Source organism: Psittacula echo, assembly GCF_963264785.1.
Source record: "Psittacula echo genome assembly, chromosome: 2".
Taxonomy (NCBI): domain Eukaryota; kingdom Metazoa; phylum Chordata; class Aves; order Psittaciformes; family Psittacidae; genus Psittacula; species Psittacula echo.
Window position 1 is genome coordinate 137,786,534 of NC_137737.1, and position 26,685 is coordinate 137,813,218.

Sequence of the window (26,685 nt, forward strand, 5' to 3'; positions counted from 1 at the left end):
ACTTCATTTCATAGTCAAGGCCTCAACATATGTGATTGCCTGTCTTTGCCATATGACACAGGAGCACGTGCATCAGACATAGGGCTCACATTGCCACCTACTCCTGTCCCCACAAGGCCTCCTCATTTAGCCGCTCATGTGAATTAGCTCATCACTCATTTAAATGATTTAACCTCTTAAAAAACAGCCTCTTCCATCAAATCAGGTCTTCTTTGATCTTCCTGCAATTTCACAAGGCTTGTCCCCTATTACAGCTCTGCCATGCTAATAATCCTTGACTGCAGCACTCATTTGTAATAATCTCAAAATGATTTGTTTTGATTGATTTTAGTTTTTGCAATGGAACAAGCTGAAGTGGATGTGTTAACGTTTATAATCTGAAAGAGCAGTAGTATCTTTTCTGATGCTGTGGGGAAAATAGGAACAAAAAGGGATAGTCCACATTTTGTTTCATTTTCCTGCCATGGCTTGGGAAATAAATAGGTCCTGTTTACACAAACCCAGTAAAAGTAATTGCAGCATTAGTTGCAATGTACAGTTGTATGGTTTGTACAGTACTGTACAATTGTACAGTTGTACAGTTTGAAAATGGCATTTGCCGTGGTTGGCATGAACTGTGGTGGGTATATGTTATCCAGAGTTTTTTCACAGATAACTTGCACAACCTGACCCTTTTCCCTTTTTTCCTCTCTGTAGATTATCAATTCAGTGGTATTGCTGATTCTGCTGAGTGCCCTGACTGATCCTGACCAGTACCATCTAACCAGTGCTGAATTAGGGGGTGAATTTGAATTTATGGATGATGCCAGTAAGTACAAATTGCCTGAATACTAGCACTCATTGTTCCAGTTTTATGCAACTGTCCTATCATTTCATAATTACTGTCCTTTAATTATTGCTTCACCTTGTTATCTTAAAGATATTTTCATTGTGAAAGGTGTATTCATTACCTACTAGTAACCTTATCTGCTACCTATTAGTAATCCATGTGCTCCTGGCTTGGCAGAGGCCAACCCTTGACATGGAGATGTTATCCCTGAGCATGATGCAAAAAGCCCCAGGGGGATTTTGCTAGACACAGCATGATATGGAGTCTCTGCACATCCCAGAACCATGTCCTGTAGTGCCTGCACAGGCATAAGAACCCATACTGCTTCTTATGTAACTGGCTAAATGTGTTCATTCATATTGTACATATTTACACACCTCCCATGTACACATGGCAGACTTGCACAAGCCTGTTGCAATAGATGGAAGTATAAATATTAACTGTATGGTCATAAGCATATTAGCAATAACACAGGGTGACTTCCTTCTCTCATCAAAGGCCATAATAGAAAATCTCCATTATAGTTTCCGGGCAGGGTGAACTAGGCCATTTATGTCTCCTGAAAAAACTTCCTATCCTTTGCAAATGTTTCTTTCTTCCATGACTGTTTCAGATTATTTGGTGATGTTTGGTCTGTTGATTTGCTTTAACCATTTCATTTGTATCCAGCAAAGTTCTCCCTTAATGTGATTTTGATATTTTTATTTCTGCTCACAAGATATTGTTACATTCAACATTTCTCACAGTAATCTGAAACAAGGTCTCTTGCTAATTACACTGGTGTCTTGCTGCTCAGAATCACACCCATCCACAGCAAAAGGCTCTAAGACCTTCAGTAAGAATATCAGTAAGAAAAGGAATGGCCCCACACATGAGAAAAATAATTGCACCCATAGTGGGTCAGAGCTGCTGGGTATTAGTTAAGGGCTGCTTATTTCCACAAGGTCTTTAGTGCAGATATGCCTAATTCAATTTATTAGAGGGCAATTGCTACTTTATTGTGTCTTTATTGAAAAACTACCTACGATTTCCAACTAAAAATCTTTTTATATAACTGGATTTAAGAAAGTAAGGACCATAGCAGATACAGATGGGCTCCTAGCTGATTCTGACATATTAAAACTGACTGCCTTGTCCTAATTCTCAGAGATTAACCTTGGTAATGACTGTCTGTCAGTGTGGTTTTATATAGCTGACGTCAGAGGCCTGCCAGTGCCCAAGGCTTTAAAATTGTAATTCTGTTTTGTAATGCAATAGCTGTCAGATCAAGTACATTGGGGATTTCCAGCTACACTTGAAACTTGTATTTTCTTTATTATTTTTTATTGAGGCTTCTGAAGTGAACCCTGCAAGATGGTAAAAGGATGGCTTGTGGGCCAAGTGACCTCATTTCTATTTGGTAAAGAGAACATTTTGCAGGCGGTTAAATTACAAATGAACATTTGAATTAATGTCTCCTTTTATTTTTTGACTCCCTCTGGTTTAGTGCCTTACTGAGTAAAAGCAGCTGAATCAAGTGACTGGCTTTTATAGTTACTGGAAATAGCTGTCAGGAGATAATTCTGTTCTTTTCTTCTTCAAGTATAACTATATTTGTTCAAATCTGTGGAAATGCTTTCTGATAAAACAACAGGCAAACTTCCACGTGCTCTTCACTTGTCCTACTTTTATTTGTCTTTTTTCCAAGAGTTTCCCAGGTTAGCTGCGTGTGCTGAAATTCTTAGATGTGAAACCATGTGTATGAAATACAGGAAGATACATCTATTTTTATGATAACGAATGTCCCAAAGTTGTTATCTATAGGTACTTGTGTTGACAAATAATAATGATGGAAATATTAGTAACCATTATTACTAATTTTGATGCTTCTGTCAATAGAAAGCAAAACATAATTACAATTGCCTGTGAAATTGTCACTCCCTTTCCCTCCTTCCTCAAGCAGGCTCCTTCATAACATAGCTGAAAATATGATCTGGAAATAAACTTATCAGCTGAGTCACAGTAGTGGAATTACAGCTAACTTGAAGTTTATGACAGATTTCTCTTGACTTCCAAGAAACCAGGATTCCCCAGTATTTGTATTCATATTTATTTCTGGCTGTGCTCAGGCATGGTTTATGGAAAATAGTCCATTTTCTGTTCCAGCAGTGGGAGAAACTCCTGCCATGCATAGAGCCAGAGCCAGTGTAGTGCAAACTGCTTGAAAATATCAGCGCAGCATCAGTTCTGCTAATGGCTGCTCAGCCTAAATTTCAGTATTTAGCATGGTTGCCAGTATGTTACCAGAGGCTCCAAAATGCCTGTTTCAATAAGGAGAGAAGGAGTTTACCTGAGCACTTAGAAAAAGCTGTAGGTTATAGCTTTTCACCTCTACTTTAGAAAAGGAAACAAGGCGGGAGGGAGAAGTCTGCCAAGACTTGCCATGCGGCAGATGGAGGTACTGGAAGACACCAGTGTGTGTGGTTTGGCTGGCTCTCTGAGATGTACATCTAGGAGCCAGGGAAAACGCTGGGCTTCCTCCTGTGCTGCATATTCAACTAAGCCCATTTAGTCTCATCTTTCTTTTTATTATTTCCTTAGGGCCTGGGGGAGTTTATGAACTAGAAGCTGGACTAGGAAGAAATAGAAATGTCTGAGCTGCCCAGTGTAATACTGCTGCTGTTAAAAGACTAGTAATCTCTGGTCAGGAGATGGAAGAGCCCTATAAATTGGTTTGACTCCTCAGAGGGTTTCACCTGAACCTCCTGCTCAGCTTCTCCAGATCCTGACATGTCAACAGCCCAAACAAGCAGTGAATGTTGCTTAGTTATACTTACTGCTGTCACAGTTTCACAGATGCGTGTGATACTTCATAAGCCATATGAAAAGGACTGAAATCCTATGTGTGCCCTGTCCCATGTGTGCCCTATAGAAACTGAGGGGAACTTTGATGTCAGCAACTCAGGCCAAAATCCACCTGTGTCCCTGCCCTGGGACAGGCAGATGAGACAAACAGAGGTTGCAGGGCAAGGTAGTGCGATGGTCTCTCTGCTGAACATGACATACATCCAGAGCTTGAAAAGATTAATCAAAGCAGATAAATTTAATAAGAAAACCTACAGACAGCATGCTTGGACTTGTGTTGGGGGTTAAATGGAAGTGGTAGAGGAGGTACCCTTCCTGCCCCAATCCATCACCACCACCAAGGTAGCATGAGCTCTATGTCACACACAGGGAGGGGGAAAAAACTAGTTCCCTGCTCCAGTATAGCATATTCAGGGCTGCATCTTCCTCTCTAGCTGTATGCCCTGGAGTAAATGAGCTGGGTTCAAAGGTGCAGCCAACTCTTTCCTTCTCATTGGCCTCCTTCCTTTGCTGGAGGGAAAATGCCATCACAACACGGGTTGTGACCCAGGAGGCTACAGGGTGGCTGGCAGCAGCAGGACTGAGCTTGCACAAGCAGCTTGGAGGAGAATGAGGTAGTAAGCCTTAGCTGGCAGTAAGGAGGCCAGGCTGCTGGATAAATAAGGCTAGGAGGGTGGGCAAGACTGCCTGAGGATTGCAGGCTGGTGATCAGCAGCTTTCTGGCCCCTGCTGTTGGAGCTGTGAGCCAGTGATTAACTCCAGGGCTGGGGCAGCTGATAAGCTGGAGGATTTGAGATCTCCGTCACTCTACACAGGTCCTGGCTCAGGGACTGGCCTTGCTGGCTGTTCCTCTGTGTCCCCGCAGCACTCACTACCAGCCTCCTCTAGACAAGGAGGGAGTAAGGCGAGGAAATGCTTGTGAGATGGGTTTGAGGGAGTTCCAGTTGCAGAGCTTGCTGTGCACACAAGCACCTCATGGCAGGAGCTCTGCCCAGCCCCAGTGTGGTAGGAAGGATCTCACTGCAAGGTATAAAAAGGAAAAAAAAAAAACCACATAAATGTTTTCCTTAAGCCCAAGCAGAAAACTCAAAAACTGTGTAGGACAAGAGGCTGTATAACCACTGCAGTGGTCCAAGTACAGCCCTTCTAGCCATAAGTGCAACAGAAAGTACAGCATGGCTAGAAAAGAAATCACACACCTCTGTTACTTCTCATTTAATGTGCTAAGTATCTAGTTTTGTTCTGATTAATTGGAGCTGACACAATTCAAAAATCCAATGAAGCCTTAAATAAGAAAGTGCCAACTTAAGCCAACTAGTACTTGACACGGCGGAGCACAGCTAGAGGGACAGTGGGGATGGGGAACATCAATATGTCAGACCAGATCCTCAATGTCAAGTTTATCACAGTTTGCTACGCTCTGGCTCTAAACCAGTACTGCTGCATTCATGAGCAGGGTGAGGCCTGTGACTGCTGCATCTGCTGCAAATGACAATGACAGCAGCTTGGATACAGTGAGTAGGTGGCTGGGATTAAGAAGGGACAGAATAAATACATGAGCAGTGCCTTCAAACTGGTGGTTAGAATGAAAATATTGATCCAAAGAGCCTCTTTTACAAGAGGTTCAGTTGAGGTTATTGGCTACAAGCAGCTATTTCCACTTCTCTCCTTTTCTTTCATTACCACAATTGTACTTGCTCTATTCAAAATCATTTTGATTTCACAGGATGTACGTGGGTAGCCAGAGTAAAAGACCACACAGTTAAGTGAAGAGGCTTCAGTACTTTTTATTGATACAGGTTTCTTTTGTGGGTGCTTCTTCCTTTTGAGGGCAGAATTTAGATCACCTCTAACAAGCACAACACATCTGTATAGCTCCTAAAAAGATGGCGACTGGTTATGGCAATGCAGCTCAGATGCCTGTGCTGGATTGTCTGGATTCTCTACACAGTTGAAGAGGAGAAGGAGGTGCCAGTGAAGAGCAATTTGGGATGAAGAGCAATTTGGGATACACTGAGATGTCATCCCCTCCTGACTTACGAGCAGGGAGCCCAGCTGCCTCTTAATGGCATTTCCAAATAACCACAAGCCACGCTGCATAAAGCCACCAGGTAGGAAACTGGGTGCAGGGGTGTAGCTAACCTCAGCACTGAGTGCTGATGCCTCTCCTGGGTGAGACCTTCTACTTTTGACCGTAAGACAAATATTCAAGCAAGTAAGGTCATCTGAACTTCAGGCCCTCATCAGACGACAGTGATTTAAATGTGGTCCTCCAGGGACCCAAGAAAGGGGCCCCATCCATTAAATTAGGAAGTAGCGCACAATAGGGCTTCTTCTGTTGCATTTGAGTCCCTATGCAAGGACAAAATTTGGACGCAAGAGAGAGAGAGCAAGAGGCCTGAAACCCAGACACAGGAAGTGTCTTGGAAAAGAGGAGACCTAGGTTCCTAATTCCTTGATCCTGCTATTGGTAGGCATGGTTCGCAAGGAGCCTGTAGCCCAACATACATAAGCACGTTATGCTGGATGATGCCCTTGCCAGCCTTTTGCTCGTTTTCCTGCCAGCTTCACAAGTCTCAGGATCCTCTCTGCATCAAGGGCTGTCAGAAATCTGGTTTAGTGCTGGTAGAAGCTGTAAGATAGCGCAAGGTTTGTGTACCCTCAGGCAGAGGGGGATCAAAGTCTAGCTCCTTTGCTTTTCTACATGCATGATTGTACTGGTAGGCTGGAAGAAATGACAGACAGGACTTAGGGTCTAACCCTCCTCTTCAGCCATGAGCTGGTGAACCTGCACTGCTGCCTGCTAGTGGTAGGTCCAACAGCTGCCAGATCCGGACATTCGATGGGACTTTGATGAAAGCTTCAGGGCACCTGCTCAGAACCTAATTTTGATGTAGCCAGGGAGGTGGAGGTACTGTCCCATGCTGTGAAATGCTCCTCATCATGTGCTGGAGTTGGATTTTGTGTCAACTCTGTGATCAAATGGAGGCGTCTTCACACTTCGAATGCCTCCAAAGTCAGGCAGTGATGGGTAGTGAGCAGCCCGAACATTGTCATGTATTTGTGTGTCTCAAGTCCACCATAGGTCTCACAAGGCAGGTAGTTTAAATGCACCTGGTGGCAGCAGTGTGAACAGCAGGTTCCTCACAGATACCAGAAGGTGGGATCTCCAAAGTGATGTCCTGTATACATCAAATCCTCTCTCCTCTTTGTGCACTGGCTTAGCCTCAGAAAAGTAATTGCGATGTTCAGTTGCACTCCCAAGCTCACTATAAGGTTGGACTCAGAAATATATTTTTGGTATCCTGTCTATGGCCCGTAATAATGTTATCAATGATATATGAAAAGATGAAACATAGATAATTTTTTCCCCCCAGCATCTCCTTCCAGCAGTTTGTGGCTTAGGAACTTCTTCTATCTAATGAAAAGTTCATTGAAAGCTGAGCAGCAATAGAAGAAAATCTGTCCTGTAATTACTCCAGCCAAAACCTTAAAGAATATTTTCCTTCCTCTACTACTTCACCTTTCCTGACAGTTACACATCTTCATTAACAAACTGTATATCTCTGTAGTATTCTTGGTTGAAATATAAATTTCCAAGATGTTATTTCTGCTCTAAGATGCCTCTACCTGCCAGTTTTGCTTTTAAAAATTTATTTATCCTTTTCCAGAGGTCTTAGAGATATGTGAGCAAAGATACACAGCAGCTATTAGTGCAAAACCAATTTGTAGCATAGGAAAGCAGACACTTTCTGACTACAGATATTCTCATCACCAGCAAAATAGTTTTCTTGTCAAGACTGCTGCTGATTTTTTTTAAAATCCTCAGAAAAAACAAACCATTCATGGCATCTCCACAACCTCAGAGAGGCTGCAGAGTCTTGCACAGTGTAATCGCTGTCTGTGCTTCTCATAAGAGCCACAGATTTCCTCCAGCAATGGCTGAATATGCACCTGACTCCCATCTCCACTCACTTTCCACCCTGCTCTTTGAGATGCTCTGCATCAGGTAGAGGGCAAAATAACTGAACCAAGCTCTGAATTTATCTGCAGTCATTTTGATGTGTTTCTCTTCCAGATATGTGCATTGCCACGGCAATTTCTCTTCTTATGATTCTGATCTGTGCAATGGCTACATATGGTGCATATAAGGTAATTTATTATATTTGATGAAGACATGAATCAAGTGAAATGTAGAACCCTGTAGAAACAAAATTAAGAAAATTGCTTTCTAATGATGCCTTGCTTAGTTGTTTAGCTGAAAACTGAGAAGGAAAAAAAAAGTCAAAGAGGCAGCAGAACTGATTGATTAGATTGATGGTATCCCATGGCCTTGTGCTGCAGGCAGGAAGGGTGCCCAGTTGTGTTGAGTGTCTCCAGTTTCAAGTATCAGTAAGCTCTGCGCAAACTGGGAATTCAGAGAACTGAATCTTGTACCTACCAAAGTTAAGGGATTATTATCCCCATTCACTTGCCAAGCCTGTGCTTTGTCCCAGTATTATTCCTATTGATTAGGGGAGAAAAGTATCATGTGGTTTCTAAATATCCTAGTATAATGAGTTGTGGGCTTACACCACACATATTACGGCAGTTCAGCAGCCAAACTGACTTGGCCAACCTTTTTGGCCGAATACCCTGTTTCTTTTAGCTGATCTAAGACTGCATTGTGTCAAATATTCTTCACAGTTTAGTGCAGAAAGACATACATTGTTCTATTTTAACTTGTGGCTGATTTTGTTTTATTTCATTTTTAGCAACATGCAGCTTGGATCATCCCTTTCTTCTGTTACCAGATCTTTGACTTTGCTCTCAACACGTTGGTTGCCATCAGTGTACTCGTCTATCCCAGCACAATTCAGGACTACCTCCGCCAGCTGGTAAATCGCTCGATGTTCACAAGCCTTTAAGGTGGGGAGGAGGGGGAGAAATGTGCAAGGTGCACTGTTTGTCCTCTATTTCTAGCCCACAATTTGCTGTTAACTTACTATGCAGTCCTCGAAAGTCCTCTCAGTCCTTGCTAGTGTGTGTTCAAGATCCCTTGCAAGGTTACATTACTAACTTATTACAATATTTGTGCAGAGCTCTGGAGTTCTGCAATATCGTGGAAGCTCTCGACACCACTTCATTTAGAATGAGACTCATATTGCAAGACATAGATAATAAATAATTGCTTTTGGATTCAGAGTTATTGTGTTCCTATACATGGCTTATTTTTGGTACTATTTCAAGGATGTTTTATTGCTCCTTTTAATTCATTTTGTGGCTTTAATGCAGATTTCATTAGGCAGGAGTTCATTTCAATGCTAAAAGATATGTTTGGATCCTGTCTTAGGGACAACCAGAGGCTCCCTTCTTGCTGTGGTCTGCTTTGGCCAAACATCCATAGCCATTGTGTAGACTTACAGGGTATGATTATAATCACCTAAAGTAAAGACAAGAGCCCATGACCCTCTGTCTCATCATAGGATCACATGCCATGTCTAGCAGGGTTCAGGTGATGTCTCACTTCCCTTGAGAAGCCAACACTGCAGCTGTCTCTGAAAATCTGCCTTGAGAACCTGAATACAAATTATCTTGGCTGTGAACTTAGTTATGTGGATGGAAAACTAGTTAGGGTAGTATAAAAGGTGTTCCACAGGTGTTCCCCAGGGCTCAGTATTGGGGCCAGTTCTGTTAGTATCTTCATCAATGATCTGGACAAGGAGATCGGTTGCACGCTCAAGAAGTTTGCAGCTGACATCAAGCTGGGCAGGAGTGGGCTTGAGGGTAGAAAGGCTCTGCAGAGGTGTCTGGACAGGCTGGATGGATGGGCTGTGACCAATTGCATGAGGTTCATAAGGCAAAGTGCTGGGTCCTGCACTTGGGCCACAACAACCCCATGCAATACTCCAGGCTTGGGGAAGAGTGACAGGAAAGCTGCTCAGTGGAAAAGTACCTCAGCGTGCTGATTGACAGAGCTGAACATGAGCCATCAGTGTGCCCAGGTGGCCAAGAAGGCCAAAGGCATCCTGGCCTGTATCAGCAATAGTGTGGCAGCAGGGCCAGGGAAGTGGTTGTCACCCTGTACTCAGCACTGGTGAGGCTGCATCTGGGTCCCTCACTACAAGAGACATTGAGGTGCTGGAGCAGGTCCAGAGAAGGGCAACAAAAGCTGGTGGTGGGTCAAGAGCACAAGTGTTATGAGGAATGGCTGAGGAAACTGGGGTTGTTTAGCCTGAGAAAAGAAGGCTCAGGAGGGACCTTATCGCTCTCTACAACTGCCTGAAAGGACGTTATAGTGAGGTGAGTATTGGTCTCTTCTCCCAAGTAACAAGTGACAGGACAAGAGGAAATGGCATCAACCTGTGCCATGGGAGGTTTAGGTTTGGTATTGGGAAAAATTTCTTCACCGAAAGGGTTGTCAGACACTGGAACAGGCTGCACAAGGAAGTGGTGGAGTCACCATCCCTGGAGTTATTTAAAAGATGTGTAGATGTGGCACTTACTTAGGAACATGGTTTAGTGGTGGACTTGGCAGTACTAGGTTAACGGTTGGACTCAATGATCTTAAAGGTCTTTCCAACCTAAATAATTCTGTGATTCTATGAATAACAGATAATAAGAAACAGGAGCGTGACCAGCAGGTCGAAGGAGGTGATCCTGCCCCTCTACTCTGGTCTTGTGAGACCTCACTTGGAGTATTGTGTACAGTTCTGGTGTCCTCAACATAAAAAGGACATGGAACTGTTGGAACAAGTCCAGAGGAGGGCCACGAGGATGATCAGGGGACTGGAGCACCTCCCGTATGAAGACAGGCTGAGAAAGTTGGGGCTGTTCAGCCTGGAGAAGAGAAGGCTGCGTGGAGACCTCATAGCAGCCTTCCAGTATCTGAAGGGGGCCTACAAGGATGCTGGGGATGGACTATTCATCAGGGACTGTAGTGATAGGACAAGGGGTAACGGATTCAAACTTAAATAGGAGAGATCTAGATTTCCAATCTAAATTGGAAGAAATATATAAGGAAGAAATTCTTTACTGAGAGGGTGGTGAGGCACTGGAATGGGTTGCTCAGGGAGGTTGTGAATTCTCCATCCTTGGCGGTGTTCAAGGCCAGGTTGGATGAAGCCTTGGGTGGCATGGTTTAGTGTGAGGTGTCTCTGCCCATGGCAGGGGGGTTGGAACTAGATGATCTTAAGGTCCTTTCCAACCCTAACTATTCTATGATTCTATAAGTAGCCACACATATCTGCTGGAAGAGGCAATGTGTCAAGCCAGAGAGAGCTACGATGTGTCAGAGGCCTGTTATCCTTCACCTTATTTAACACTTACCCGCATTCACAGCTGCTGGTATGAATAAAGAAGAGCAGCAGAGGAATAATTCAAAAGGTTCTCAGAGATCTGAGTGGAAAAGAGCAAATTATGGCTACATCTTGTCAAGTGCTTGAAGCTGGCACTGCCACTGGCTGGAGCCCTTCTGCCCATCCTTTGCCTGCAGTTGCTTGCTTCTGCATCAGTGCCAGCCCTGCTCCTGTGGCAGCACAAGCATCTGTTTGGCTGCAGGAATTCACCCCTCTTCAGAGCAGGAGTTGTAACCAGGTTTTACTCAGTCTTGGTTACTGTGGGAGAACATGAGGGGTGCAGGAGCAGTCTGGGAGCTATGCACCAAAAAGCCCCTGCTCTTCTGCTGAAAACCTAGTGCCACATCTAGAGCTGGCTCACTAGAAGGGCAAAAAGCAGCGGATTCTCCTGAAATGTTTGCTAAACATCAGTGTTGTTCCTGCAGATAGAAGAAATAATAGGCCCTTCTCTAGCAGACCTTAGAAGGTATTTGAAACAGTGCAGCAGAGCGCAGTGTGAGCCACGTTGCCGCTCTGGAGCATTAAAATCTCGGGTTGCACAAATCTCTGTCTTGCTGTTGTAAATCATTTTCTGGACTGGTAATGAAATGCTGCAAGACTTCAGGAGGGCTAAACTGTCAGTGCTCAAAAAGGCAAGGGGGATTTCCAGGATAATTATAGGCTGATTAGCCTGACATTGCTACCAAGCAGAATAGTAACAGGAGGGCTGAGAGGAAAGTCAATTGGTAGAGGATTAGACCAGAGGAATATGATTAATGGTTGCCAACATGGTTTCACAGAAAACCAGTCCTGCAGGCAAACTCATTTTCTTTCACTGACAGGATTACTGTCTTCGTCAATAAAGATGGGCAGGGGCATAATAGACTTCCATAAGACATTTAACATTGCAGCATGATGTTCAAAGCAACAATAAAACACTAGATCGATAAAGGATGTATCAGATGGATTAGGAAAGTTTAGCTGGCAGACTGCAATGGGTTATGGTCAAGCTGACCATCTGCCGAAGAGTTTCTATTTTGGGTAGAGGAAGGTCTCCAGGAATCGGCAGTAGATTTCATGCTGACTTCCATTAATAAAGTTGATACCAAACAGGCAGTACACAAAGGCTAACGTCAGCCTAGGGAGAGCTTCCCCACGCTCACTGTCTAGAGCAATCAAATTCTCTAGCTGGAGATTGCGAGCAGGAGCCTAATCTAACTGTTCTGCGTCATCCTCTGAAAGACCCTATCCCTGCATTGCCCGAAGTGAGCACACGGGCATTTCGCAGAGGCTGTACTTGTGAGTTTTCCCAGCAAAATCACCTCTGATATAACCCATGGCTGACACAGAGATTAATGACAAAGTAAATAACAGTAAGAACAGAGCCATTAATCAGTGAGTTAGAGTGACTGAGGGCCTGAATTCAGTCACTAATGGGTGCTATACTGCTAAAAGCAAAGAAATGTGAAAACATGAAGAATACAGATGAGCATGCTATGGCAACTGTACCTGGGATGCAGTGACCCTGTAAGTAGTCCAGGGAGCTAAGTGTCAAAACAAGAGTACCCAGGTTTTTTTTGCTGTTTGCAGTATTTGTGGACAGATGAAAACCAGCAATTAATAGTAATAGAGACGAGACTTCCTTTCTCACTTGGTGACATAGGTTTTGTCTGTCTATTTATGGTGTCTGTTTGTAAAACAATGCTTAAAAGTTAGAGAACATTTAGAAAAGTTCCTCCAAAAACTTTATAAAATCTGGATACATTGAAGTATGATGGGAGACAGTCAGCTTTTCCTGCTTCCTTTACTGAGAAAGGTGACCAAGAGGTGGTGCCATTAGAGTTTTCATATGCAGAATAATGAGGCATTAAAAGGCTGTTTAACTTAGATGTGAGGCACAGTGAGTAGCTAAAAACTAGTCCAAATTAAGTTCATTTAGAAACAAGAAGTCGTTTCTATTTTACCATTCACAGTGGAAATTAGTGATTGGCAAAAACTAACAAGAGCTGTAATGAATTTTGTACAGTTAATGTCACCTGTTAAAGTTTTAGAGCTGTTCTGCATCTTCTTTGAAGCTGTTTATGCCTCATGTGTCTTAGCTGTGGTCCCAAGCACAAGCAGCTCAGCAGGAACCCCTCATACCCTTACCTGGAAGGGCCACATCAGTTGGCAGAAGGTTGTTGTGTTTGATTCAGAGCAAATACACTGTGTCTAAGGCGGAAAAGCAAAAGGGAGAGAAGATCACATCCACCAGTATCAGATACTCACACACACAATGAGATGAAGCTAAAACAAAGCTTTTCAAACTTTAACCAGTAATGCCATCATTGCAGTCCTAGCACTCAAATGTTGTTAAACAGGCTTGTACCCATGGACTTGTTTCCATACCTTTTAGTAATGCTTATGGTAGATAAGTTTGTCATCTGAAACACCATGTTTAGAACAAGGCTGCAGTCAATACCCTTGTACCCATAGGTGAGACCTGAGTCATGCCAGTTGGGTGTGATCCCTCCTGATGATTTATAAATAAGTCCTAGAGTGATCTTGGCCTCACCCCCTTTGCAGAGATCTGCCAAGGCAGGCAGAAAGCAAGGGTTGTATTTCTTCCTGGCATTCATACAGTTTTTGTTCCTCTAAAACTGCTTTGAATTTGGTGCGTGATGTTTTAGGGAGCACAGCTTCATAAGGGAAATGAAAAATCCTGATAGTTCTTCAAATCCATTATTGAATATCTGGAAGAAGGTATGCATTATGTGATGGAATGTATTTGGCAGTCTTAGAAGAACATTTCTTTCTTGCTCAAAGGTGAAAACCCCATGTCTTTAACAGTTTCTACTTCCCTCTATTAGTGTTTGTGGTTATGTTATCTATTCACTTTGGTGCACATCTCCTAGATTTCAGTCTACCAGTGATGAGTTACAAGCTGCTGCCAAACCCTTCATGTACCTTTAGCAAGATGACAAATAAGTACTTATCAATAGGTGAGACAGAGCCCTACCTGAAAATGTTGCAAATGTAAAATATAGAACATCGTGTTCATAGGGTATTTGGTAACGTCAGCCTATACTGGCTGCTGATTTCAGAGGCACAACTTTTTGTTGCCTTTTAATACCCAATTGAACACAGGTGTGCCACATAATTCCCATAAATTGCGAAAGCATCTCAGCATGAAGGGTCATGTAAAATAAGTAGATGTTATAAACTTATAAACCTCACATTTGAAATGTGTGGCAATGACATGATGAAACTTTCTGAGGGTTATGTTGGACATCTTGGTCATTATCGCTGTCACTAGAAAATCAAAAACCTTCATGCCTGGTAAATCCAGAATGCGTAAATCAAAAATTATTTTGGTTCCTGCAGCAGTAATGGTCTAAAGCAGTTTGACCTAAAGCACATTTCTTTAGCCATGCTAAATCTTTGATATATGGGATTTCCAAAGTCTTCAAATTAAACACTTTACCTTCTGTCAACTGATAACAGTACATGAAATGAATTGAAGCAGAGATGCAGGACAGGCGAGTCTGCAACTGAGTAATGCAAACTTGGTTTTTATTAAAGTACAGGCCTATGACAGTTCATCTAAAGAAAATTTTAGAGTATATTAAATAGCTTTTCTTTGGGACTACCTCCAGTGTTACTGTTTAACAATTCAGGTGGTCTCAGTCATGCTTTTAAATCCTAGGGGAAATATTTAGAGAATATGAAAGACATTAGACCTAAAGAAATGTTTCCTATAAACTAAAGCTTAAACAAGGAATATCCTTTCTGACATTCTTAATACCATTTTAGAATTCCAAAGAAGTAACACTAACTTCTAGCAGAGCTTTAAAAGTTCTGCAGACACGCATTACCGTTTTCTTTCAGGTTTGTAAGATGCGAATACTCAGAGGACTGTAACTGTTGAATGAGAATCTGTACCATCTTTTTAAATGGATTTTTGTAGTCCGAGGGAAGAAAAGCATTATGCAAGCAGGCTGAGGGAATGACAAAGTGCTTCAGCCTTGAACTTTTCTTCTTGTGCATTTCTACAATATTGATGCTGTAGAAATATGATCCCCATGCAACTTTTAGATTCTTTTTAAGTCCCTAATACAGCTTTTCTATGTATAATTTTTTTTAATGGAACGTTTACCAGGTATATTATGCATGCTGGCCTCTTCATGTCCATGACAAGGTTATAAATGACGCTTTAATTATGAAATTAGCATGCCAGTGCCACACTACTGCAACGACCTCTTGTTTGTATGGAAAATTTCATCATGTCCTGCTGCAAAATCACTCCTATATTTCCAGTGAAGGGCTTGATTTTTCCCTCCCAGCTGTATTTCAGTCTTAGCTCCATCAGACCTTGCACAGGATTTGACACTGAGCTTTTCCCAGATGTTGCAGCACTGAGCCCTGTGTCCGGGGCCTTCCAAGCAGCAGGATTTCAAGTACTGGTCTCCCCACAGAAGAGCAAACCCTGAGCACACAGGCGGAATTTCTCTTCCCAACTCATACACCTACATTGGTGTTTAAGCTTATCGCTGAAGTCAGCAGAATTCAATGGGTCTATGTTTCATCTGAACCACTGTTGGCACCCATTTTCCATGAGAGTGAATGTTATTTTTGGAGCAGTTGCTGCTGTGGGAGGATCCCAAGGGCCTCCTGAAGGTACCATCTCCATGGTGCTGCCTGAGCCAGGTGAGCCTGGAGCCAGCCAGGATGCTTCCCACCATCTTTCCTGCTTCACAAAAGCCATAGGATTTATAAATTACTTTTCCTACTGCACTGAAGGGATTTGTAGTTGTGAATCAAGATCAGACTGCTCATAGGCCAGCCTGGGCAAGCCAGTGTTAGGCATCTTCTGGTTGGCAGGTGCCACCAGCCAGGTTAGCAAACAAAGGGAGTTTCTTCCATGTTGACCTGATGCCCTTGGGCTATTCACTGAAGCTGTGAAAGCTCTGTCTCCCACACAGCAATCTGGGAAGCTCCAGGAGGGACTGCTTCAGTTTTCCAGCCCTCACCCAGAACTCCTGGGTACCTGTGATGCAGGTGACCGCTGCATGGCTGCAGCACCTGCCACCTTGCTGGGGCTTGCTTAAACCTCGCATCACTTCAGGACAGAGACTCAGAGAGCAGAGCCTGAAGGGGACAAGCCACAGCATTTGTTCCTCATGTGCTCTCCTGGCTTGTGATTCTAGTGCTAATTTATTGTCCTTTCACCTGGAACACTGGTGCTGTAAGGAAGGGCCAGGCGCTGCTCTACAGCACATGCTGCTCCTGGCTTATAGCTCATGGCTCCAGCAGATGTTCCTTCTCTTCAAGGTAGCAGGAACTTTCTTGGTCATTTTCCTGCCCTCCTCTTGGCCCCATGCAAATCCCAGTCGAGTTGACATCTGGAAACAGGCCTTTAGGTTATGGCCAAGACCCCAGCATGCAGTCATCCAGTGTTTGACTGATGACTGGTTCCCAGAAACCAGCGTGTAGGAGGACTAAAGCCTGACTAGGAGTTTGGATTACATTCACAAACTAGTTTGACTAGTTTTTTAATGGTCAGTCAGTATAAAAAAATCATTTCAGAGCAGTTTATTGTAACTGTCCTTAACTGATTAGATTTTCTAACCACATGCATGGCCTCCCTCCTGCAAGCAGGAGGGCAAGCTGTGGTGTTAATACTTACATTTTCTGTATATGAGGTTTGTGTTTATTTTTCAGTTCATCTTTTCTTGGCATATACTCTTGCTTTCTTGATCTCTGGGTGACCGCATCCACTATATTTAGCTATAACCCTCTGTCAAAAAAAAAATAATTAAAAAAAGAAAAGCAACTTACTGAATTATACCAAGCTAATGTCTTACAAAAGCTGTAGCTCAGCAAAGAAGATAACATGATAAAAACTCCAGCCATGAAATTCAGTACAGGAACAGAAACATTGCTGTCAAGAAGTGGAAAATGTGCTTATGTAACCTTATCTGCAAACAGTTACAGCTGCTGTTGATGTTAACCACTCTGAACAGGTCATGGACACGCTAAACAAAGAGCCATTCTCCCTAACAGCTGTCCACAAAAAGAGATGATTTCCTGATTCACTGGGCTGAGTGCTGGTATAAGGGGTATTAAGGGGTTACTCTGTATTTACATCGTCTTCGCCAAGAATACAGTTATAGCTTGGTCTAGTTAATTGTCCTGACAAGGATGCAGAGCTGGCCTGGTTAAGTAATTAGACCTGTAAGGGAAAAGGGAGTTGTGCGTGAAAGGAGCTAATGCATTCAGTTATAATGAGCTACCGTTGCAGCAAAGCTATCTTTTGTGAACAATGGTTTATTCTAACCGAAAAAGGAACTTGTGCCTTGCAATATTTCAAAACGATTTGGAACATTCATTTTAAAGGGTGTTTTCTTGAAGTAATAACAAGAATTACAAGACAGTAAAACATCTTTAGAGGCGGTTTTTCAGCCAGCGATCTTAAAGCGTTTCACAATTATGAATCACTAGAGCCTACGCTAGGTGGGAAGATTAGTTTTGTTACCTGCATTTCGTGTATGAGATAAGAGAAGGACCTGGGGCACATTTCAGTTTGAAATCATGTCATTGCTCCACTGTAGGACCCATGCCTCCTTGGGACATGCACTCAGACAGCAGCACTAACAAGTGTCCTGGAGAGGCAATCCAAATTTAGCCAAAACAAGATGGAGCAGAATAGACCAAATGTCTTTTGATCAAATATTAGGTGAAAGGATTGCACTGTCCTGCTTTTCCTGCTTTGATTTTCTGGAAGGAACTGCCACGTTGGGAAGCAGTGCCAGTATAATGATTACTTAGTAAGTACGGGACTTGCCTGCTATTGCCCATCATGGCAGGTTTTCTGCTGCAAAGCTCCCCAAGAGATGTCCTTTGCTAGTTTGTGTCAGATACAAACCCAGTGTGCAGAGAGGAGAAGACAGCCCGTGCCACATACAAAGCAAAAAGTAAATCCTCAGCCCTCCAGGAAATGTTTGGCAGCTGAGCCTTCCCACAGTGTCCCAGCCAAACTCACTGAAACTGGTTTTTGGTGTGGCGAGCTCCTGATTTAGTAGATCACAGAAAGTTTTGTAAGCTGTTAATTAGAGAATGCACCAATTGAATGGCTCCTGAATGACTTGTGAGATTAACTTACAGTGGTTTGCTTCTTTTTGCTTATGCAGCCCACCAATTTTCCCTACAAGGAAGAGATTATGTCTGTGAACCCTACGTGTCTGGTTGTGATTATCCTCCTTTTCATAAGTATCATTTTGGCTTTTAAGGTAAGTACGTTACTGTGTATAATGTCTACTTCTGGTCCTGGATGGAATGTCCCTTGCTTGGGAGGCCTAGCTTTAGAAGAGCAGGCAGCCTGACAGCTGTACAAAGCATTATGGAAAAAAGGCAGAAAATCTCATAGACAAACACATGAACATATAGGCCTCAGTGGAGAAAAGTGATGCTGTAGGGGCAACTCATAACATAAATCCTTTGAAGGAGCAGGTTGTGCAGTGGACAAGGGAGAGCCTGTTGATACGGACTTCTTGTTTTTTCAAAAGGTCTGTGGCAGAGTCTGTCATCAAAGGCTTTAAAGACCACTCTCAGGTGTGTAGGGACAAGAGAGAAGGTCATCTCACAGACCACAGCTAGGAAATAGAGAATAAGGATAAATTATTGTTTTTTACAATAGCAAGACTCATGCTCATGGAAGATCTGGGAAGGGGAAGGAAATCTATAACAACACTTTTTTGCAATGTCATTCAAAACGGAGAAAACAGTCAGCCAAGAAAGCTGTGCAGAAAGAGCTCATGGCACTGAGTGACTGGGTACTGAAATGGCAGAGAAGCTCAGTGATGAAAAATTCACAGTGGTGGGCACAGAGGAAGCACAATCTTGTTTTGCAGACACTGCAGTAGACTCTAAACTGAGCATGACCACCTGGAAAAGGGATCTCATAGCTGTAATAGCTGGACCTGTGAAAATATTAGCTTACTGCTCAGTTCTGATCAACTAAGTAAATGCTAAGAATATTAAGAAAGCAATAAAAACCCCAGAAATCTGAAGATTTCTTTGCCAGTTTTGATGCCTACCACCTCTGGAAGTATGCATTTACTTCTGGTGCGTTATCTCAAAAAGGATGTTGTACAGCAGGTAAATAGATCCAAACAATCCCTGCTGGGCTGGACAGTGTAAAGGACTGTCACACCAGGCAGCAAAAGGACACAGGGAGTGATGATTTAGTTGCTGTTACATGAACCTCATGGGTGAGGCTCTAGCTGTGGTAGATACCAGATAAAGGGGAGATGTAGCATCACCCAGCACAGCCAGAAAGGGCTCATGTGAAACCACTGCACCCAGGTTTCTGGTCCAGCAAGGTCCACCCCCACCTGCTGTGCAGAGCAGAAGTCCAAAAGGAGCTCAGAATAAGATCACACAAATCAGCATATGAAAAACAGCCACCTGTGGCTCAACAAGTCCCTGAGCCTTGGACCTCCCACAAAGTACACTGGTATGTTTGCCCTCTTTTTTGCACCCTCCTGCAAGTTTCTCACAGTGCAGTGCTGCCACTCTTGTATTTCTTGTGTTGGGTTTTGTTTCAGAAGAGTTGTTGCTCTTTCTCTGAAGAGCAATTATGCATTAGACTAGAGAAGTCCCAAAGAGCCACAGTGACACCGGGGATGTTGCTTCCAGACAACACATTTGACAACATGAACAGGGAAAGTTATTGTGACAAAAGAGGTAGATTAGATTATTGAAGACACTTCAAAATTGAAGGAAAAGAACCCCAAACCAACAAACAGGGTATTTTAAGGTACTGTTGGAAGTGATCTTCACTTTTTTTCTGTCATTTAGAAATATAATTTAGCCTTCTGGCTTTATGTGTTCACAGCCATACAGCTGATTTTTTTGCACCTTTAAGAAATGCAAATGAATGTGATAAACATGCAGGTGTGTCAGGTGCCACTAGAGATGTGCTCTTAAATTTGTCAGATGCAAGCATTAGCTCATTTTTACCCCAGGCTGGTCTGGTATTTTGTTGACCTAAGTATTGCAGGGAAGTCCTAAGCTTATAAAGAAAAAGTGGAACTAAAATTGGAATGGTAAAAATACTTACTACAGAAGAAAGAAACCTAAGAAATTAATAGCAAAAAAGGCTAGTTTTGTTTTAAAGTGGTGAACGCATGTTTTATGTTTTTTCCAAGAGTATATGTGGTTCATATAATGCTCATTCTAGCAACGTATTATCATGCAAATGAGTCACAAAAAATATGACCCATGCAGAAACACATGCTAAATTATAGTTACCATTTTCATTTGAATTTCTTGTGTTCCCAGAAGAGCTGCTATGCAGATTTATGTAATCTGCTCCATGAAAAGAAAGCTGGACACTATGAGATGCATCACACTTTATCACTGATAGACTTAACAGATGGTACCACATTTATACATTGAAACTGAAAAGGCACTGTGCGTAAAAATATGCTTGAGCTCCCTCTCCCTCTGGAGTTCAACTAGAAATAAGGAGAGAAACCAAAACATTGTAGCCTAGGAAAAGCTACAGTAGTAAAAGCTGCATTCAGCTGGTGGGAAATATGAAACAGAATCACATAACTCCTTAGAAACATTTGGCATCATTTTGCTTTTGTTTTGAGTGAAGCTACATGTGAAGGAAAGCACTGTTGAGCAGAAACCAAGATATAGCAGTATAATATGGTGGTTTTGTGCTTTGCAGTAATAGGATTATGAAAAGGGAAGGGGGACAAGAGAGGGTAGCAAAAAAGGGAGTCAGCTAGCTACATATAAGCACTTGTCTTTTTAGTCCTTAGGATTTACTTCGATCTGAAGCAGCTGATGAATATTCCAGGTGCTTTCATGCAGAATCTTTTTCAGGGTAGACCAAAATGTGTTATGCCATTTACTGTGTTTAGAAACTGAACCAGAGTTACATACCATGAAACATATGTGTTTCCTATCTGGCTGAGGAAGGACATCCAGCAGCACAAATGTATTTATATACATGTACACAGGATTTCAAACAGCATATGGCCAACACAGTGGTTTTTGAATCATGCCTTCCTCTGCAGCCGGTTTGGAGAACAGGGGTTTCGTTTCCTCTGGCTAGTCCCAGCTGCTGAGACAGAATGGTTGAGGCCTCAACCTCTCCCTCCTCAACCTGGGCAAAGATCCCCAGGCCCAAATGAGCTAAGCTCTGGTGACCACAAACACAACCAGAACAGGTTGCCCTGAGTACTCTGCAGCTGCGGAGTATTGGACTCTTCTTTTCTGGCCTTTCTTTTACTGGAAAGGAGATAAGAAGTAGTTGCCAGTGGAACAGCTAAAAGGTATTCCAGTTCAGTGAGACAGGCTGGTCTTCAACAAATGCAATATTAACCCTGATCTCCATAATATGCCTATAACTTGCATGTACAAGGTGTTGAGCCTGGAGATGAGACCACTCTGCATGTTCTGGTGTCATCAGCAGATGGGAAAGGGTAATGTAGAATGAAGTTCTGTGCTCACCCTGAGACATTTCATGTCTCAGCCCAAGGAGGATGGCTTCTGGCAGGGAGAACCCTGACCTGCAGCACATCACCTCAGTGTCTGCTACCTTCCTGCAGCAATGATGGAGTAGCAGTGGGGACACAAACACAGTCTAACAGCCAACCTCTGATCCCTGCTCCCAGGAATGGCCAGCACAGAGCCATGACATTACCACCTGTTCTAAGAAAGCCTGGGATGGGTCCCAGCACTGGCTTGCTGGTGGCAGGGTTCTTATAGGAGAAGCATCTCTAAAGCAAAGGTCATTTGCTTTAAATCACATATGTGTATGTGTGACTTGTGAGCCAACAGATGATGTCCTGGCCCATAACCGTTGCATGCCAGTGGTTTGACATCATTAATTCTTGCATTTCTTTACAACTGCAAAGAAATGCAAGATTTGCAGCCTTTTTATACTCACAAGATAGTGAGAAGATAAGATTTAATTGCAGATTTCATCAGCACAGCAACCCGTTGTTTCTCCTGCAGCACCAACATGTGAAATACCCATGGCCGACTGGTCTGCCATTAGCATTCATCTGAAATCTTCATAGAAATTTTGTTTTGTGTAGGAATCTTTATCTCATTTTCACCAGTTACTGCAGACCAGCCCAGCTCTGTAAATAGAAAATTCACAGCAGATGGAAGAATAAAATGGGACTTGGTGCAGACAGCTCCAAACCCAAGGGAGCTCTGTCAGGTCTGTGGCGTTCACCCTGCTCTTGCTGCCAGCGAGGGAGCAGCCCAGAGGGCTGCTTTGACCCAGATAGGCAGATTTCTTGCTGTGTTACAAGAAACAGAAGATACAGCAGCCTCTAATTTCCACATAGATGCTGGTCAGTCATATGGGTGGACACATGTCTGATGAACAGAAGTTGTGCAGTACATTACTTCATTATGCTGCTTAACAAGTGCATATGCAGTAACAACAGCAAGAGGCAGGGTTAGAAATTTTTGTGGTTTTCAGTTCCTGAGGGGCTCAAGTCATTTCTCACCATTCAAAGGGGAAGACTGAAATGTAGCAGAAGCAGGCACAGTGCCTGTTTCCACATTTAGCCCTTCTTGTGCACCCTTCCTTTCACGTGGTTGCTGCTTGGGATTGCCCCCAAAAGGTGGCTGTCAGCAGCCTGTGCCGTGGTATGCGGAAACACCTCTAAGGGCGGATTAGGCTGCAGTGATTTAATGCCTTTACACAGGGCCTATTCCAAATGTGAATATTGGTCTCCTGAGAGAAAAATTGATATATACTGCATGTCCAGCCACACATTTTAAAGCAGTATTTGAAAGCTCAGCCAAGTTTTTCAGGAAAAAAATGGTAACTGAGCCAGCAATCCCATATAACGGTGCAGCAGCATCAGTAGAAAACAATGATTAGGAACAAGTTTAAAGAAGATACAGGTTGAGGAAAATGAGTTTCCATGACTCATGATTTGCAGGCCAAAGCACTTGGACGAGTACGTGCTCCAAAAGCTGCTGCTGCTCTCAGCTGTATGTGGGTCACTGTCTCGGAGCCAATTAACTTGGTGTGTGCTGGCTATTGACCTCTTTAATTCAAGGGCTGGAATGGACCTCACCCACTGAGAAACAACCCATGTATGCAGGAGCAGGGCTGATTAGAGCTAGTGCTCAGAGCTGGAAGAGCTGTAGGAGTTCATTGTGGGGTTAAATGTTTTATTCACCACATGTAATGGAATTGGAGCATTTAAAAATAAATCTCCTGCTAGCGTCTCCCAGATAAGACTGTGTTTTCTGAAATGGGGCTTCCCTCAGTCTGGACTTTGACAGAAGGAATATAGAAATTGGTCTGCAAATAGGGTAGGCTTAACGTAAAGGGTGTCTTACAAAGTCAGGCTATATCCCCACAGAAGAGTACTGTATTCAGTCTCTGTTCTGTACTAGTTCTCATGCCTTTCAGCACATAGTATCTGAGCATTGAAAGCTACTGAACTTCTTATTACTATTTATAATTAACAATGGCATTTTATTTAATTCTGAAAAAGATGCAGTTTTCCATGCCATATGCATTTGCTCCACTTGTTTCAGTAGCCTGGGGCAGGTTTTAGTAGTCTACGCTGTAGAGCCAGTCTCACCTTCCCTTTGGTGCTCTGCTGCTCCAGAAGCCTTTTGCTCTCCCCATTTGATGGTCAGAAGTACTGTGAAGTCTGCAACACCTCCAAGTCACCCAGGGTCTGTAAGATGCCATAGAGAAGAGGAAGCAAACTTACTGGATTTCAGCCAGCTCAGCCCTGGCTGAAAAACCTTCCTGATCTGCAAGTGAGCCATCAGTGAGTCATGTGGCGTCCTGAAAAACACAGCTCATGTGTGACAGCTCTGGAGAGGGAGGAAGCACAGGGCAGCTCAAAAGGATAAGAGGCTTTTGGAAGGTCATCAGTGCAAGTGAGTCATAGAAGTATGACTCACTCAGTGAAGCACAGATGCAAATCCAATCAGCGCTGGCAGTTTAATTTGCACGCGCTAGGTTTGTGAAAGAATTGCTATGCAGAACCTACTAAGTAATAATGTAAGTTGGGCGCTATCAAAACACGTTGTCCTCCTCATCACTATCATGTGTGACTACATGGGAAGCAGAGAGCTCCAGAGGGATCTGCTTGGTCCCATCAAGCCTTGTCTCTGGCATGCTGAGAATCTGATTCCTGCCCCTCCGCATGTGTTACTGCTTCCTGTCTTTCTTCCAGTCACTTTGCACACCTCTGCTGGCCAAACTGGAATCTCTCCTGCTGGTGAAGGAGGTGATGGACATGAGCACTTCACCCAACCAGTTCCAAAATAAGTGGAGACAGCTAGTTGTTTGCCAGGGAGCAGCCCCACCCAGAGCCAAGTGAGCTCCAAGAACAAAACCAGTGAAGTTTATGATTCTGTGGTAGGAGTATTGCTACAATAGCAGTTTGTTTTGCTTAATAGTGAGAAAAAGGACAATAATTTGTAATAGTGGTTAAAAGGTTAGATTTCAATTAAAACTTTGACACTGGCATGTTTCTCTAGACAGGCAAGAATAGGAAGACCCCTGACCATTCCAGTCATATGGAATACATTGATTTAATGTCAGATTAAGTGAAACAGAGTATTAGAATAATCAGCTGATATATAGGATCATCACATAGTCGTTGGCCAGGTCATGCCAGGCCAGAAGACAAGGAGGGTTTCCTGTAATTCGCTAGGTGATTCTTCGGTCCCCAGCATGCTTGTGCTCTTTTTACTGAGGTTTGCTTCCCGTTTCTAATACTGTTAACCCCTGGTTGATGGTATTTAAACATCCTTCCCATGGAGGAATCCAAAACTGATTTCTGTTTACTTTTTGCTGCTGTCCCTGAGAATTCTGCATCTGCAGTACCACCTCTTTTGCCACAGTCTAATTTGTGCCTTCATTTTATGTTGTAAAACTCACCCCTGATGGTACTCAGCGTCCCATGCACAGTAACACAATGCCTGACTGAACTAATCTCTGTATTTCTAGAGAGGTGTAAGAAAGAAAGACAGCATATGTGACCTGCTCATTTAAGGAAAGTGGGGGTTATATGCACAAAATGATGCTACTTTAGCTATATTCAGGCCCAAAGAAACCTCTCCTTTTCAAATCTATTAGTCTACCTGAAGAATATTACTACTACCTGTAATATCAAATATCTGGAATAGTAAATTTCATTCAGGTAAGTCTGGGTTGCTGTATCTCTGCCTAGATGGAGCAGCTCGTAGTGCAACATAAGTATCCATAATCACAGAACCATATAATCACAGAATGGCTTGGGTTGCAAGAGACTTTTAAATGTCATGTAGTCCACCCCTCTGCTGTGGGCAGGGACACCTTCCACTAGATAAGGTTGCTCAAAGCCCCATCCAGCCTGGCTGTGAACACTTCCAGGATGGGGCATCTGCAAATTCTCTGGGCAACCTGTTCCAGTGTCTCAACCACCCTCACTGTAAAAAGTTTATTCCTTTTGGCCAGTCTAAACCTTTTCAGTTTAAAACCATTGCTCCTTGTCCTGTCACTAAGGACTTGGTAAAATGTCTCTCTCCATCTTTCTTAGAAGCTCCTTTTATATATTGAAAGGCCACAGTAAGGTGTCCCTGGAGACTTCTCTCAAGGCTGAACACCACCAACTATAATTATGAGTAACAGTGCTGGATTACTCACAGAGCCCCTACACGTACTTACAGTCAATGCAACCAGTGAAGTGACTGTCCCTTGCTTCTAGCAGGCTCATATTCTTATTTATATAAGAATAGAAGTGCTGTAACAGAAAACTGCATAGTTTATTTTTCTGCACAGAATAATAAATCCCTTTTCTTTTCAGGGTTACTTAATAAGCTGTGTGTGGAACTGTTACCGATACATTAATGGCAGAAACAACTCAGATGTGCTGGTGTACATTACCACCAATGACACTGCGGTAAGGATGTTAGATCACAAACATTTGTCTAATATTATATATTTAATAGCTTTATTTTACATTAAATTCTGACTCCTTAGTTAACCAGATTAATTCTTTTGAGAGTCCTCATCTGTTGGTTATGTTTAGACTTGAGATTCAACAGACTGGTGTACTGTGGTTACAAATCACATCTACTATTATAATACTGCTTTTATTTTATGCATATAATCTGTTAAAGAATCAGTGTTAAGCATAAACTACAGTTTACCTTATGGCCACAGGAATGGCCCCCAGTTCTGAGCTCTTCAGCTGTGTGATGGTCTGGACACTGGTGGGGGGGCTGATTAGGACCCATGGGTGCCATAGTATACACGTGCTGTGAAATATGGATTTCACTGTAGAAACTGTCATTTAGGACACTAAAGATCTGATGTAGTGCTTTACACACTCACAAAGAGGAGCTAAAAGGCAACAAAAGTTCAGGGATTCATCTCCCAGCACATGATGAGCTTTGTATAGTAAGGAGGCAGAATAAAAAAGGAGATCAACATGAAAGGAATGAATAAGCAAGTTTTAACCTCAAAGAATGGAGGGTATCAGTTCATTTTGTAGTAGGTTAGTTATGACATGGGTACATGCAGAGCTTGACTGCTAAGCAAGGTCTTGCTTGTTGCAGAAGGTACTGAAGAACAGAAGAAGAAAGAGTCCCTGGAAAGGGCTGGTTCTGTTTGCAGCCGTATCTCTGTGGAGCTGCTCTGTTCCACCCAAGCTACACACTGAG

At 43.0% G+C, this 26,685-nt stretch overlaps 1 protein-coding gene across 1 annotated transcript in view; it reads left to right on the forward strand.

The window, feature by feature from the left end:
• Positions 1-26,685, forward strand: part of LAPTM4B (lysosomal protein transmembrane 4 beta) — a 59,774-nt gene that overhangs the window by 16,009 nt on the left and 17,080 nt on the right. The window contains exons 2-6 of the mRNA XM_080639682.1: positions 697-808; positions 7,752-7,825; positions 8,428-8,550; positions 18,159-18,257; positions 25,827-25,922. Of these exons, the coding sequence (XP_080495808.1) occupies positions 697-808; positions 7,752-7,825; positions 8,428-8,550; positions 18,159-18,257; positions 25,827-25,922 (504 nt within the window). The remainder of the gene's footprint in view (positions 1-696; positions 809-7,751; positions 7,826-8,427; positions 8,551-18,158; positions 18,258-25,826; positions 25,923-26,685) is intronic.